Source organism: Orbicella faveolata, unplaced genomic scaffold (genome assembly GCF_042242905.1).
Source record: "Orbicella faveolata isolate gen_17 unplaced genomic scaffold, um_ofav_v1 contig_1, whole genome shotgun sequence".
In the NCBI taxonomy this organism is placed as follows: domain Eukaryota; kingdom Metazoa; phylum Cnidaria; class Anthozoa; order Scleractinia; family Merulinidae; genus Orbicella; species Orbicella faveolata.
Window position 1 is genome coordinate 12,113,224 of NW_028301536.1, and position 14,608 is coordinate 12,127,831.

Here is a 14,608-nt window from a genome sequence, read left to right on the forward strand (position 1 = left end):
AGCCAGAAATTCCGAACCATAGCAGGTGTGACATACGTCATTATATCCAATGTGCTGATTGGCTCACGGCTGTCAAGAAAACAAGTCACGCCAGCGCCGGCGCTGACAAGCCAACTTTCAGCCAAGAAAATAAAGATTATCCGGCAAATATCATCTCTTTTCTAAGAAGATTTCACTGAAATAATCTCTTTAGAAACTCTACTGATACGTTTCTGTTTTCACCGGTCCGATTTCGTACAATGAGAAGCCTTTGCAAGCGGTTTTGAGCCGCCGTAAATCACATCGAGAATAATTTTCGATCCGTGGCCGATATGTCACGCAGCACGAAATTCAAGTCCCAGGCGCTAAAAATCGTCCTTAAAAACGCCGAAAAGAGCCTGGAGAACAGCTTGAACTATTTTTCAAAATGGTGGCTAGATTTTGTGATGAAAACAACACATACGGTGAAGAAAACAGCTCGCGTTCGTCAAGAGTTTCATCCGAGCGATTTTGAAAGTGTGCAGTCAAAGATGGACAATTTTTGGGAGATTTCGGGAGTTTTATAAAGCAAAAACCGCAATGAATTCAACTCGAAGAGAACCAAAAATTGTCGAAAACAAAAGTATTGGATGTGGTCTTCAAGTTCCGCATGGGGATGGAGATTCTAATCTTCAGCAAGAGAGAGCAACCCAAAGCAAAGGTCAGTGGTTTGCGTAAACAAGACATAATATACAAAGGTTAGTATGGCAGATCCTTGTTAGCATTCGTAAAATTTTCAAGTGGAAAAAGCCGCAAGCATTTTACTTCGCTAAGCTACAAAACCCTTTCCAATTCAAAACTATTACCACAACTGAAGAAATTTTCATCGGGACAGTGAAATTCAAGTACCTCGTTCTTTGCAGCGATCGACTGAAATACGACATCTATACATTTTTCTTTTAGAGACCTCAGAGCACATGCAAACACAATTGTCACGCCTCGTGGGGGGTCGTGGTTCGGAATTTCTGGCTATGAATCAGTTAGTCCGCGAACCAGCAGTTTATTAGTCCGTCCGTTAGGCAGAAAAATAGTCCGTCACGCAATCAGTCTCTTGACTCAATCAATCAGTCAGTCAGTTAGATAGTCTGCCAGTGAGTCAGTTAACGGTGTGCGTTAAAAGTTGTCAATTTGAGCAATCAAGTATTTAGAAAATCTAACACTTACCCCAATTCCGTCCTCCACGTGTTGACTCCACGCGATCCCGTCGTAACTGTAAGTGACGGAAAACTTGGTAACCCAGCCTTGAATCTCGACGGGGCCTGAGTATCTTCCTTGCATCAATATGTTAGTGATCTTGTGTACTTCAATTAAATCCACCTGGAAGTACTGCTTGATATTTGTCTCTCGTGCACACCAAGCTCCACCTTCAATAAAGGTGTTTAATCTTCCATATTCCGGTTTGTGCCGCTTGTCTAACGAGCTTGAAGCTTTCAAAGAATGGTTTGCTATTTTTCCAACTTCAAATCCAAGGGAATCATAAGCATAAAGTTCTGAGGAAAAAATATCTTTATCTATAAATTTACTTGCTTTTTTTCTTGTTCATATGTTCAATCTACAGAGTAAACGATTGACGCCATGGATATGCCGGATAAAAAGGAAAAGCCCTTATCAATTTCAGGGATAATAATAAATAATTAAACAAACACGTAAATGATTAATTTTTTTTAAACATATTTTTTTGGATAAATTTTACCTTAAGAGCAAAAAACCTCATCTGTAAGGCCCACTTCGAAAAGAAGGAAATTCTTTACACATTACATTGAGTAATGTAGGGTCAAACGTGGCAAAAAAGGTGAGAAACAAAGCCAGCACGCTGAACATAAATAATTAATCCTTAAATTGGAATCTCGCAGGTTCAGTTATGCCTATAACTAATTTTGTCAAGGTTTTAACCTTTTCTAAGTGGTATTTAATATTTTTAAGTGTTTAGTATTTTAGATATTTTTTGAGTAGTATGTTCCTTTTCTCTTAGTAGTTAACAATAAGATCACAAGCTCGCCATTTCTATGATCTTCTGGTCACCCACTCACCGCTTGAAGAGCAGCCATACAACTCAATCATCATACACATCTGTTTAAAGTAGCTGCTTGGTCGGACACGAACATGGCGGGCCCTAATAACATGGCCCAACTTCACATATTTCGTTTTGTCATTTCCTTCATTTCCACGAAGTTGCTGTAAAACGAAATAAAACACAAAGTATGTATCTCGTATTTTTCTGGTAAAAGTACCTGCTTTCCTAAAGCCCTGGCCAAACGGAGTCGCAAGTAGTCGCAAGAAGCCACAAGTTGAACTTGCGTAGAGACTGCCGTTGGGTGGCCTAACGGACTCGCAAGTTTCGTCGCATTTCGAGGCATTTCCTCACATTTCGAGGCAGACATATCCTGTATTTCATTGGCTAATAATAGGTTAATGGACGTCACTCAACTTGCGTTGACTTGGGTTGGGTGGCCAAACGGAGTCGCAAGTAGACGCAAGTTGAGAACTTGCGTCTACTTGCGACTCCGTTTGGCCAGGACTTTAAAGCAACCCATTTTAACCAATGAAATACAAGATCTTTATCCTTGAAATGTTGTTTTTTTTTCTTTTTTTTTTGGCGACTTGCGTGCACTTGCGAGGAAGCTTGCGAGTCCGTTTGGCCACCCAAGCGGAGCACAATAACTATAGGAAGGGAGCCACAAGCATGCTTAGAAATAGAAAACCATGCAACTCTTTTCTCATGGTCAACCTAGCGGCATAGATCGCGGGCGCTTGCGCCCTATGACGGCGAACGATTGCGTCAGACAACGACGAGCGAATTGCCAAAGATGGAGGCAGCGATCAAAGCGGACAAAACAAACGTTTTGATAGCTCTTGTAATTTCAGTGTCGGCGCCAATCGCCCCAGGTTTGGCTTAACGGTAGAAAAGTTGGACTTGTTTGTATTTGATTCCGTATTCAGCGACATAGACAACTCGAAAACCATAATCAAACTTTGCTGTTGGATTGAAGGTCTTGGTTCATAAGCTTTGTACTGATTAGCACTCTTCCCTGGACAGTTATTGAAGAAAAAAGAGGAACTTGATTAGGAAGTAAAATAACCGCGTTGAGTAAATATCGTAATTAGATGGTTAAGCTAGGGTGAGAACTTCAAAAAAATTGTCTCATTAGGCATGCTTAGCAGAGCTCTGAATACAAAACAGAAAATTCCTTTTCATCTCATGGTAAAAAAAACTCTCCTTTGGATTCCAAAGGTGTAATTTGGTACGAAAATATATATGGCTTTTTTTGAAGAGGCTATTAAAAACCGCTGAGATTCCATGCAAGGTTTATATTTTTCTGAATCAGTAGGAAAAAAAAGAGAAAGCCTGAGAAAATATGCTTTCTTTTTTTAACAAAGATGTAATTTTCCGTTCGCTTACACCTTCGACGGCAGTATCACATACTGGCAAAGTCCAACAGAAAATTTAATTTTGACGAACAAATCCAGCCAAATAGAACTTTCCTCTTTTTTGAAATGGTCCTTCTCTTTTCTTTTCAACTAGAAATTTCTTGTTGAAACCTCTTAACTTTAAATTGTTGTCTACATCTTTCCAAAAAGCACTGTTCAGCTAAACAAAGGGAGAACAACAGTGCATCGTTCTTCTATTCCAAATACTGAACTTTTAGTGAAGACGCCTTGAAACCATGTCTGAAATATACAATTATATTCGTGCTTGGCTTGTCAAATATGGCCATCGCTGCAGCCGAACGTGTCTCAAAATCCTTGATACGTGTAGACTGTCTGTGACGTAGGCTGCTGTAGGTCAATATTGCTGAGTAATATTTAGGAACTCAAGTGATCAGATTGATTTCAGTGTTATGCACGTCATTCGTTTATATTTGAGAACTCAAGTTGTCAGATCAGATTTCAGATTGAAGGCACTCTTACTATTTGTGCCTCTCACTGTTTAAGCTGTGAAAATTCTTCGCTGAAATTACAGTGATTTGGAATATCTCACTTGCGAGAGAACTGTAACGACTTGATCCTACATACTGCAAACTCCTCAAGACAACATCATTCTTAATTCACCAATTGACGATCATAAACTGTGGTGTGTTCATCTTAATTTTCTTATATAAATGAGCAGAAAAATCTTATAACCATAACTAAATGAACCATTTTATCACAACTGAAGGAACAGGTCTGGTGTGCCGAGCCCCAGTTCCCCGTGACCAGTGGTTGTTTTTTTCATTTTCTTTTCCCGTGCGTTACAAACAAATGTTGTTATTGTTGTGTTGTTGTTGTTTTTTTTTTTACCAAAGTGAACAAAGCGTTTTTGCAATTGGGAAGTTTTAACAACGAATGGGCATGAAATAAATGGTTTCTCAGTGTGTTGGTAATTTAATCGTTTTTAGCAGTAAAAACAGAAACAAGGTTAAAAAGGGACTCGAACCCATGACATGCAGCCCGGACAGTTGCTCTATATCGCCATGCAAACCATTTACACAGTAAAGATTTCATAGTCCATTTAGAAGAGCTATGCATCGGATTACAAACCCATGAGTTTCAATGCTGCTCCAGCTTTGATTTTTTTTCCAACTAAAAAAGAGCAGAAGTTTAAAATGCTTATACACTTCACATGGAGGAGATCGCTCTGTGCATTTTGTTCGCCAAGTTCTGTGTGTCGGACACCCCAGTATACAGAACGTGCTAACGATGGACTATAGCCATTATGCATACTGACATCAGACTAGCAAATTTCACTAGTAAGTTTCGCATTGAAAATGCAAATTGAAAATTTTGTCCTGAACAAATTCCCAAAACAGCAAACTGACATGGAAAGAACATCACGTAAAAAATAACACGAAGGTGCCGGAGATTTTCGAAACTAACGTGTAAACGGGGCTGCGCGTGTGACGTAATCATGGATAAGCGGTACATCTGTAATTTTGTACTTACTTCATTGTACACAGGATCGACGTACGTTTCAAAGCGTTTGCCGTCCAGAGAGTAATGCAAATAAAATCTCGTGACCCTTCCACACGAAGCGCTATCTCCTTGAATAGCGAGGCCTGTTATAGCCATCACATGATCAAAGGTGAATTGAAGAAATTCGAAGTTTTTGTTCAGAAGTGGTCGCCAGATCCCCGCATGATGGTTCAACCGTCCGCGCCAAGGTTCGTACCCAGGTCCAAAATACGTGGATGCGGATACATTGAAGAAACCTCTTTCAATTCCGAGAGCATATTCGCATACTAAAGGAAAGAGCAGGACGTAGAATTAATTGTTGTAATATAGGATATAGCGTATTTATTTAAAAACAAAAGTTTTCTACAGCCGGTCTACTATCTTAGACGGATAAAAATTGTGATAAAAATTGTTATCTGTCGAAGACAGTAGACCGGCGATCGAAAGCTTATGCTTTTAAATACTTTTTACCAGAGAACGTTACATCCTATATTGTCATGATCAATCCTGGTAACGGATCCGCGATATTTTTAAGAATTAACTGTGTTAGGCCCAGTTCAGATGCCGAACTTTTCATGAACCGAACCAAATACATTGAATTAAGTACATGAAAAGTTCGGCGTCTGAATCAGTTAAGAACGGCTATTTGAATTTTGGAACGGCCCAGCCGTTCTTCCCGCCTAGCTCAGCCGGGAATTTCGGCTTTGGAACGGCTTTGATTCAGATGTCGAACTTTTCATGAGCCGAACCTAATGTCTAAATTATTATAACGTATTTTACAAGCAGTTTTTACTTTGCCTGAAAATCGCTGACATTTCGATGTGTTTTGGTTTAAACTAAATAAAGTTCGGCGAATTAAGTTCGACGTCTGAATCAACAGGTGTACTTTTGATAATTTGGGTGGGTCCAAATTCGAATTAAGTTCGGCTCATGAAAAGTTCGGCGTGGTGATGCTTGAAAAAAAAAAAAAAACAATTTAACGGCTTTGTCTGTGCGATGAGCGTTAACGGCTCTTGCTATATTAGGGTCAGTAACATAATATTCTTCCTTTTTTCTTTTTATTGTAGTAATCACATCGAGGACTCAAAAAAATTAATCAGCCTGCACAGCCAGGGAGGCGCAATGTAGGAGTAATGGTCGTAAAGAGTTGAACCTCCTTCCCAATCCCCCCTCTAGGATCGCACGTTGCACTCTCATTTTTCTCGACTCCTCTCTCACGTTCTAAACACGTTCACTACACGATAACGTACCTGGGCAACCATAGAGCTCAATTCTGATGTTAGCGTCATAACTCCAGGTCAGCGGCACAACGCGGGTGAAACGCGCGGTTATGTTCTGATTAAAATAATGCTTGGCTATCAAATCCATATACTCTCCTCCTTCAAATATCTAAGATCATTAAAGAGGAATGAAGCAACGTCATCATAAATAGAAATAACGCCATGGGACAGGGCACTAAAATGGACTGTTTAAAATTGGCGTTGAATCGGTCATAGAGATTCTCCGCATGGATAAAAATTACTTACTAAGAGGACACAGAACAAAAAAGAAAGAAAACAACCCTAAATGAAATCGCGTTACAAATCCACATAAAAACCTCCCCTCCCGTAGCAGCTCTCGTAAGTTTGTAATTATTTTGCTTGTCAGCAGCTGTTATTGTCTTGGCGCAAGGGCATTGTTACCGTTGTTTATGCTATTGTCCTCTTAAAGTGTATCAAGCCGTTCATGTGAGACCTAACGAGAGCTTCTACTCGACCCTCTAATTCCGGCTTTAAAAAGTCTTGAGCTTCTGATATTTATTACATGTATATATTTGTATTAATTCGAGTCTAAGACTTCAATACACCGAATGCAAATGATACGGACCACGTGACGTGACCTCAGATTATTTCAGTGATTTCTTTGAGTTTGACCATCTGAGATCTCGTTCGTTAGTGTGTGTCATCAGAACGTTGAAGGCTCATTTTACGCGTCACGGCACACTTGAGCAACTGGTGACTGACAACGGTTCACAGTTTACATCACGTGACTTCCTGAGGTTTGCGAAGGGATGGGACTTTGAACATCTCACGAGCAGCCACATCACAGTCAGGGTAACGGTAAAGAAGAGAGCGCAGTGAAGGAAGCCAAGAAAATTCTCAGAAAGTGCAGAGCGAGTGGATCAGATACATTTCTGGCCTTACTCGAGTTAGTCCAACACAGCGTCTCTTCAACAGAAGGACTAAGAGTCTCTTACCAATGACGGCAAATTTGCTCGCGCCACAGGCAGTTTCAGATAACGAGCTGTGCCGAGCCAAGCTCGAACAGCGCAAACAGCGACAAGCTCAGTATTACAACAGAGGTGCTGTCGATCTGGACCCCTTGAGAAGAGGAGATGTACGTAGTAAGACTAAAACCATTTCAGCAGGGCATAGCGAGAATGGCACAAACGGATTGTGCGAAGTCGACTGGATGAGAGATCGTATGAGGTCGAGACGCCCCATCATGTGATTCGTCGCAACCGCGTTCACCTACGAAAGACAAGTGAGCCGTCACCGCCACCATCACGCCAGGCCCCTGCTGAGGTGTCTGTTCCTCTTTTTCCGCAGTCCAGTGAGTTGGCGACCACCGTTCCCGGAGAAGTAAATCCACCTCCTCAAGTCAAGAAAATGCGCCTCTGTGTAGGCCGGAAGTTGCTTCAACTGCAGCAGAGTCTCCACCCAAGCCAGTGCTAAGACGATCTGAGCGTAAAACGACGGCCACCGAAGCACTTAAGTGACTTTGTTTTGACTAAGCCATAAACTGTTCTAAAGACTTGACTTAAATACACGTTGCAGAGTTCGTGTATTCACTTCATTAATGCGCGCTTAATTCATGTAAGTCTGAAATGTAGCGAACAACTTTTAGTTCCCGCGGCGATCGTGAACTCCTTTCTTTCGTCTCAACGAATTACATTGATCCACTATTTTTCCTTGGAGGCGAACGGTGGAAGATTTCTATCCCTTCTCGTGGCATTCAGAAATAGCAACTCATAGACACAGCGAAATAAAACAGGCCAGATCGACGACGAAGCAAGACTTTTCTTGGGGAAGCATTGTCAAAACAAAACATCAAAGCTAGCTGACTGGCTCGCTCTCATGCAGTTCGTCCCGGGTGCCGACCGCATCGTCCGCCATATTTGCATTCGGTGTATACAGCAGAGTGTTAGCCTCATTGTTAAGCGTTGGATTCCTATACAACGCTCCCAACCAGTACAAGTTAAAATTAAGTTAAAGCTTAGAAGTACTGTGCAATTTCACTTACTCTCGTCACTCCATTTTCTGTGTAGTTGTACCATTCCGATCCATCTTCACTGTACTTCATGTAAAACCTCCACGTATTGTGGCCATACACACGTCCTTGGACAGCCACGGCCGTCAGCCGTTTACTCGCTGGACCAAGATCAACTTGAATGAATGGCGTCCAATGGTATAAGTTTATGTACGCAGAACCGTGACGCAGCCGGGGATTGGCATGTGAACTCGATGACGTAGGCGCTTTTTTGATTTGACTGTCCGTGATCTCCTCACTGTCCTTATTCTCCATCCCCAGGGGAGCAGAGCATACTGAGCGAAAATACATTTGCCATGTAAGAAAAAGGTAATTTACCTTGAAAATAGCAACAACCTAATATTCCAAAATAAGCGAAAGATAACAATGACATGTAAAGGTCACCTAATTGTTAACAATCAAAAGAGTGCCATAAAAGCAAAACGTGTTCATTCAAGCAGTAGAGGATAATTTGATTATATGATCGTGAGAAGTGTTCGTGGTTATCGGCCAGTCACAAAGAACACAAACAATCCTCAAACCAAATACATACAGTTGACACAAAGCGCGGGGAAAAGTGTATGAGCGAGACGCGATTAGTTTTGGTTTTACTTCTGAGAAGAGAAGAAAGTGGCTAGAGATTTTTGAACCAATCAAAAAGCGTTGCAAACCAAACAAATCCTTATCACTTTTAACACTCAAGTGAAAACCGTGCTGAGATGTCTTTTGTGAAATGTTCTCGGATAAAGCAATAGTGACACTTTCAGTTATTACTTCAACAAAATTCTCAAATCTGAGAAATGATTACCGAGTCCAGTTTATGTTGTCATTGTATTAGGGCCTCTACAGACCAGACATTAAACTGTCGACAATTATCTATCATCAAAAACTAAATGTTATCGACAACTCAAAATTGTTTGTTCTTAAGGTCTCGCTGACGTGACTTGGAGTTCGACAACTAACACTCTAATGAGTGGAATGCTGGGATCGGACACTAGTGTCACCAAACGTTGAACACGCTACGGTGCTTTAATCGATATGACGAAATGTTTAATTTAAATGATAGAGTGCAAAGAAAGGGATGAAAATGGAGCGGTTGCTACAAACAAAATAAATTACAAGTTATAAACGAATACAATAAAAGAAACAGAAATAACGAGCCAAAGGTTGACGATACTTACAAACGTTGTATGACTATGACGGTAAGGAACACGAAAGAGGAAAGCGGCAGGGCGGTAAATGAAACAAGATGACAGTAGCGTCGCGATGAAAATGCACAAATAAACTAGAAAAACGCATACAGAAGGGGACTGAAACAAAACAAAATTATGCGAAAAACCTAACAGAATATTGATAACGTGAAAGCGAGATAAACGAAAAGAATGCGATGATCACGGAAAGAATGCACGTACAACCGGAAAAAATAACAAAGAAGTGAATGGGGCGGTAACAGACACAATTAGTTGTCAATAACAAATAGTGACAACTAAATGACTTCGTCTGGTGTGTGGACACTCTTAGACCTTATTGAACGGTTCACTTGCAATCATCAGAAAGTTTCAAACAACTCGAAGACTAGAGACGGAAACTCCGTCATCACATGAGTATCACCTTTACAGCCTTTGAGTTCCACTTTCATGCACATCCCATAATGCCACTGGGTAGGGATGACTCGAACATAGCGCGCGTGAAAACTCGTGACTTGAGTCTTAGAAAACACTGCGTCCGTATTTCCATCATACGTCTGTTAAAAAGAAATGGACTAATCAATACAAGCTACTGTGCTAATATCTGCTGCCCAAAATGGACACTGCAAATTAACAGACACTTAACTTTCACTTTTTGACATCTCAATAATTACAGCACAGCTATTTTTACAAGAAATTATTCCTCGATGGATCCGTATATTGTAAGAGATCATCCAACACAGTGTTGGTGAATAGAAATTAATATTTTGTCATTGGTGCGAGCTGGGTCTGCAACTGTTGCAATTACAGAAAAAGAACCAACGAATGATTGAACGATTACTCTGACATTTTTCTCTCTCTTCTTCAGATGATGATTGCAGCTTGCGTTTATATACTCTTTACATAATTACTATTCATGCTTAGACGTCTTCCATTTTACAGAAGCTGATCCATAACACGGGGTTTTAAATTCAGAATCTTGTTCACGGTCTTTAATTAATGTTATTATATGGCTTTGGCTTGTGGCCGATATAACGCGCGCTCTGATTGGCTAAGAGCGAGATCTGAGCGGTCATTATGCAGCCGTAATGCCCACGGGCCGATTACGGATTATGCAAATTAGGAAGAGCCCGGCTCTGAAAATTCAAGCGCATTGAAACGATGAAAACCGATTGAAAACAGTAAGAGAAAGTAAGTAGCTAAACGTTTAGAGATTTTTCCTTAATAAAACTAATATAGAAGTCGTTTTTGACTTACCAGCCGGTAAGCTTGGCGGGCACTAGTGAAAAACAATCAAAGTTTGCAGAGTCTTAAGTAATGCTAAAATCGCTGAGTGAAAGACACCATCGGCAGATCTGTCATGCATCCTGAGCAGAACACCACGAAGAAACGTATAAGTTATCATCTTAGTCACAAAAATTACGGAAATATTGAACTCCGTCACAATTCTCATCGAATAGATCCCCTCGCTTTAACACAAGCAAGTGTAAATCAGCTTACCTTGAGGATCATCAGATGTAAACAATCGGGCGGTTTCTGTCGGTAGTGGTGTTTCTGATAACTGCAGGAAGTTTTAGACGTTCATAAGGCTTGAAAAGTTCATCCATAAATCCCAGAATGAAGAAGGCGGAGATATGTTGTCGAAAGCGAATGCGAAGATAGAGTTATTCTGAGCAATTCATTCTGAAGCATTAGTTGGTTTGAACTATTTTGAAGCACTTTCTGTCTTTTCTATATGCGTTGACGTTTCGCCACAAAAGTCGGAAAAACTCCCCCATCAACTTGTGGCACCACGATACTAAAATACCTTTTTGAGGCTGTGACAATCACTTTTCCCGTAAAGAAACGTGTGTTTTTAACAGAATACGTAATACAGTGGTTCACTGTGTAGTTTTGCACTGGGTTTGAGACGATGAATGAATCGGTAAACGCGCGCATCGCCGGACGTAAATTGACGACTTCCGCTCGAATAATTTTTTTCTTTTCCTTAATTCATGAGCCATATAATAAACAACTTAATAACCTCGACCGTTCCGTCGTTACGGGAAAATCTCAAACCTCGGCCTACCGTATTGACCGAGCGATAGCGAGGTCAATACGGCAAGGCCTCAGTTTGAGATTTTCCCGTAACGACCTCACTCTCGGTTATTAAGTAGTTAGTATTATTCTATGGGAATCCTTGAAAATAGTTGTTATTATCTTGAAAAGAGATGTACTGACAAACATTTTGTTAGGTGATATAAATTCTTGTCATATTCAGTTTGCCACTAATTTAAACAAATGCAGCAATACGTCTTATGACACGTTTCAACTGGGTAATGCAAGCGATAAAACTGGAAAAAACATATTCGTGATACCTTGTTGACGTCCTGTTCCGTGTGATCAGTCCAGGCGTCTCCAAGAACACTGTACTGAATTCTGTATTTCTCTACCCAGGCATCCTCTTCCACAGTACCCGCGGTAATTCCCCAAGTTGCAACTCCAGTGACATGATGAAGAGTTCCCAAATCAATTTGTAAATACTGAGTTTTGCTATCATCTGCGCACCAACCGTGCTGTTTGCTTGAACTGATGATGCTAGCACGCCAGGGATCAAAACCGGGTCCCATAAAACTAGATGCTGTGTAACCTCCCCTCTTAGCTTCTTTTAGACTGAAGTCAAGACTGTTTACACAACCTTCAAGAAAAATGAGAATAATAGAGGGGAAATATCTTTATTGTTCAATAGATGATATGAAAGATACGATCAAGGGAATTCTACAAAAATCCTTAATGATTGAGACTGATATTCAAAATGGCGCAGTTTCTGAGGCAATATATCTGGTTCAGAATTCTCTTCCTTGCAACGTGCAAATGGGTAAAAAAGCACTTTAAATGGTTCTCTGGTAATTGGCTAGTCACCGACACACCACGATCGTGAGCGCAAGGTCCTTAAAAGAGAAAACGTTTTTTCATCGGCCAAGAAATGTCAGATGTTTGGCATTTGTCAGCTCTCCTTTCTAGTTTCCATCAATACACCATATTCGTATTCCCGGTATTTGACTGGAACTAGCTTGAAACCGAGGCTAATGCGGGGAGTGTTTTCAAATGCAAATGACATTGATCTCTTTTTAATGATATTCCTCCCCATGAGCCTCCATTGCAAGCTAGTTCCAGTCCAATACCGAGAGTACGAATATGTTCTGTTAGTTCACAGAGAAGTAACGCTCACAGTTCAATTGTTCACTAGATCATCTTTTGATCTTGACGCAGCCTGCCGCACTGTCTTATCTGACCTGGGGTGCTGCCACACTACCTTACCTGTGTGATATAGTTCTATCCTCATACATGGCCAGATATACCAGCCAAGTACATAGATTCTGATCTTCTTCGCAAGGAATTTCCACTCAAAAGCTCTGTAAACCACTGTGTTACCAGTAGAGCCATGAAACCCCTTAAGAGGAGTAAGCAAGTGATGTAAGTATATTTCCCAAATTTCTTCAAAACTGGGTGGAGAAACTCTATCTGTGAGTATGAGACCTAAAGTATTAGCAACCCCTACTGTCGTAAAATAATGACCCACCCATGCAACAAGAAAATACCAAACTTGTCCACTAAGCAACGTCATTGCTGGGAGTGACAAAGAGCAACATACCAACGCTAGCAGTTTCTAACCACAAAATCCTTTCCTCAAAACTCGAGCCTCGCAAAAGAAGAAAATCGATCCTGGATTCTCGAAGGCATCAAGGATCGAAAACCGAGTCTCGACTCGAGACAGTCAACTTACATTTGGACAGTACCGTACAAAGAAGTACATAAATACACCCTTACCTTTCTAGCTGCGTTTATCTTGTAGTCTGTCCATTGCCCTCCATTTCTAGAGAAAGCAATGGCGAAGCTAGTCACACCTGAGCCCTCGTCAGAGTCACCCTGGAGGGCTATTTTTGCCAAGGTAAACTCTTTTCCCAGATCCACCTCTAAGTATTCGTCTTGTTTGTTTGTAGCCGCGCACCAAGAAACATTCTCGTGAAGTCTTGCAGCGTGAGGGTAGTAACCAGGTTTCCAGCTGGACGCGGTCATAGATGAACTAGAAATTTCGTCCGAGCGCTCAATCCCCACCGGAAACAAATCTGTGATAACTGACAGTAGAGGAAAAGATAATTTAAAGCTGACATCTTAGACAAAAATTAGAACAATGAAATTTTTGATACCAGCGTGGCTAAAATAAATTTTCGAAATTTTAGTTGATGAAGTATTCACGGTAAAAACAGCAGGTAAGAACGAACGACGTTTCGACCGCTCTTCGTAAAATAGGAAACCAGGTTCGTTTCCTTTTTAGCGGGAGCAAACCAAAGTTTCAATGGCCTACAAGATAATCCTATTTATTTCAGAGCGTAATAAGTATTTAGTAATCTAAGTTGATTTTTTTCCCGTATGCGCAGCGTTCGTCAAGGCTTCTAAGCGTTAACTATCAAAAGCTCGGGAATACAAAAATAATGTCATGCCGACAATCAGGCAAAAATCTTTGGGTCAATAAACAAAACACCAACTACAAAAGGTGTTATGCATTGTTAATGCATTATTCCAGTTTTGGATTCCCTTCGCCAATAATAATGACACATTGTTTCTAGTTTGGATAGAAAAATGTCACCACTGCATTGGGGATAGGCAGGGTGAAGTAAAGACAAGGACTACTGGACAGCAAAAATGTGAACTGTTCCAAAATGTTCGATCAGAAATGAATTACACATCAGTACTTCACAACACATAATTATGCTTGAATAGATATGTTACTCGGGCCATTAACAAACCTTCGCATCCGTAGACTTCAACTCGAGTGTACCTTGCCCTGTAAAAGGCCCGTGGCCGAAATATCAAGTACCGGACATCCACGGGATATTGCAGCTTAAATCTGGTGATGCTGTTGAAGCTGGTGAATCCAGAGAAAACCTAACAAGGCAACGAGAAGAACTATCCAACAAAGGGCTAGAAAAGTCTCCAGACTTTGCAAGGAAAGAAACAAAGCCTTGCCTTTAATTTTATCAGAAGTTAAAAAATTCACTACAAAAGAAAAGAAATCACATCAAGGTCGGTTAAGACATGAGAAAATAATTTCAGTTTTAGTCCACTTAACCTTGGCGCTGTGTTTGATTTTTAATACATCGCAATTGGCCAATTGAAAGGTGCTCCACTTTTCCCACTCGCTG

The 14,608-nt window shown here is 40.7% G+C and overlaps 1 protein-coding gene and 1 long non-coding RNA gene across 2 annotated transcripts in view; one reads left to right on the forward strand and one right to left on the reverse strand.

The window, feature by feature from the left end:
- LOC110039776 (uncharacterized) overlaps positions 1 to 14,608 on the reverse strand; it is a 57,787-nt gene that overhangs the window by 28,745 nt on the left and 14,434 nt on the right. The window contains exons 16-25 of the mRNA XM_020744923.2: positions 14,213 to 14,351; positions 13,233 to 13,540; positions 12,723 to 12,855; positions 11,780 to 12,099; positions 9,847 to 9,979; positions 8,230 to 8,531; positions 6,198 to 6,336; positions 4,939 to 5,234; positions 2,049 to 2,193; positions 1,183 to 1,508 (exon numbers count right to left, since the gene is read on the reverse strand). Coding sequence (XP_020600582.2) covers positions 1,183 to 1,508; positions 2,049 to 2,193; positions 4,939 to 5,234; positions 6,198 to 6,336; positions 8,230 to 8,531; positions 9,847 to 9,979; positions 11,780 to 12,099; positions 12,723 to 12,855; positions 13,233 to 13,540; positions 14,213 to 14,351 — 2,241 coding nt within the window. The remainder of the gene's footprint in view (positions 1 to 1,182; positions 1,509 to 2,048; positions 2,194 to 4,938; positions 5,235 to 6,197; positions 6,337 to 8,229; positions 8,532 to 9,846; positions 9,980 to 11,779; positions 12,100 to 12,722; positions 12,856 to 13,232; positions 13,541 to 14,212; positions 14,352 to 14,608) is intronic.
- On the forward strand, positions 29 to 2,224 carry LOC149118111 (uncharacterized). Its single transcript, XR_016207155.1, has 2 exons — positions 29 to 716; positions 1,577 to 2,224. It is a non-coding gene; the product is annotated as an uncharacterized LOC149118111 (long non-coding RNA).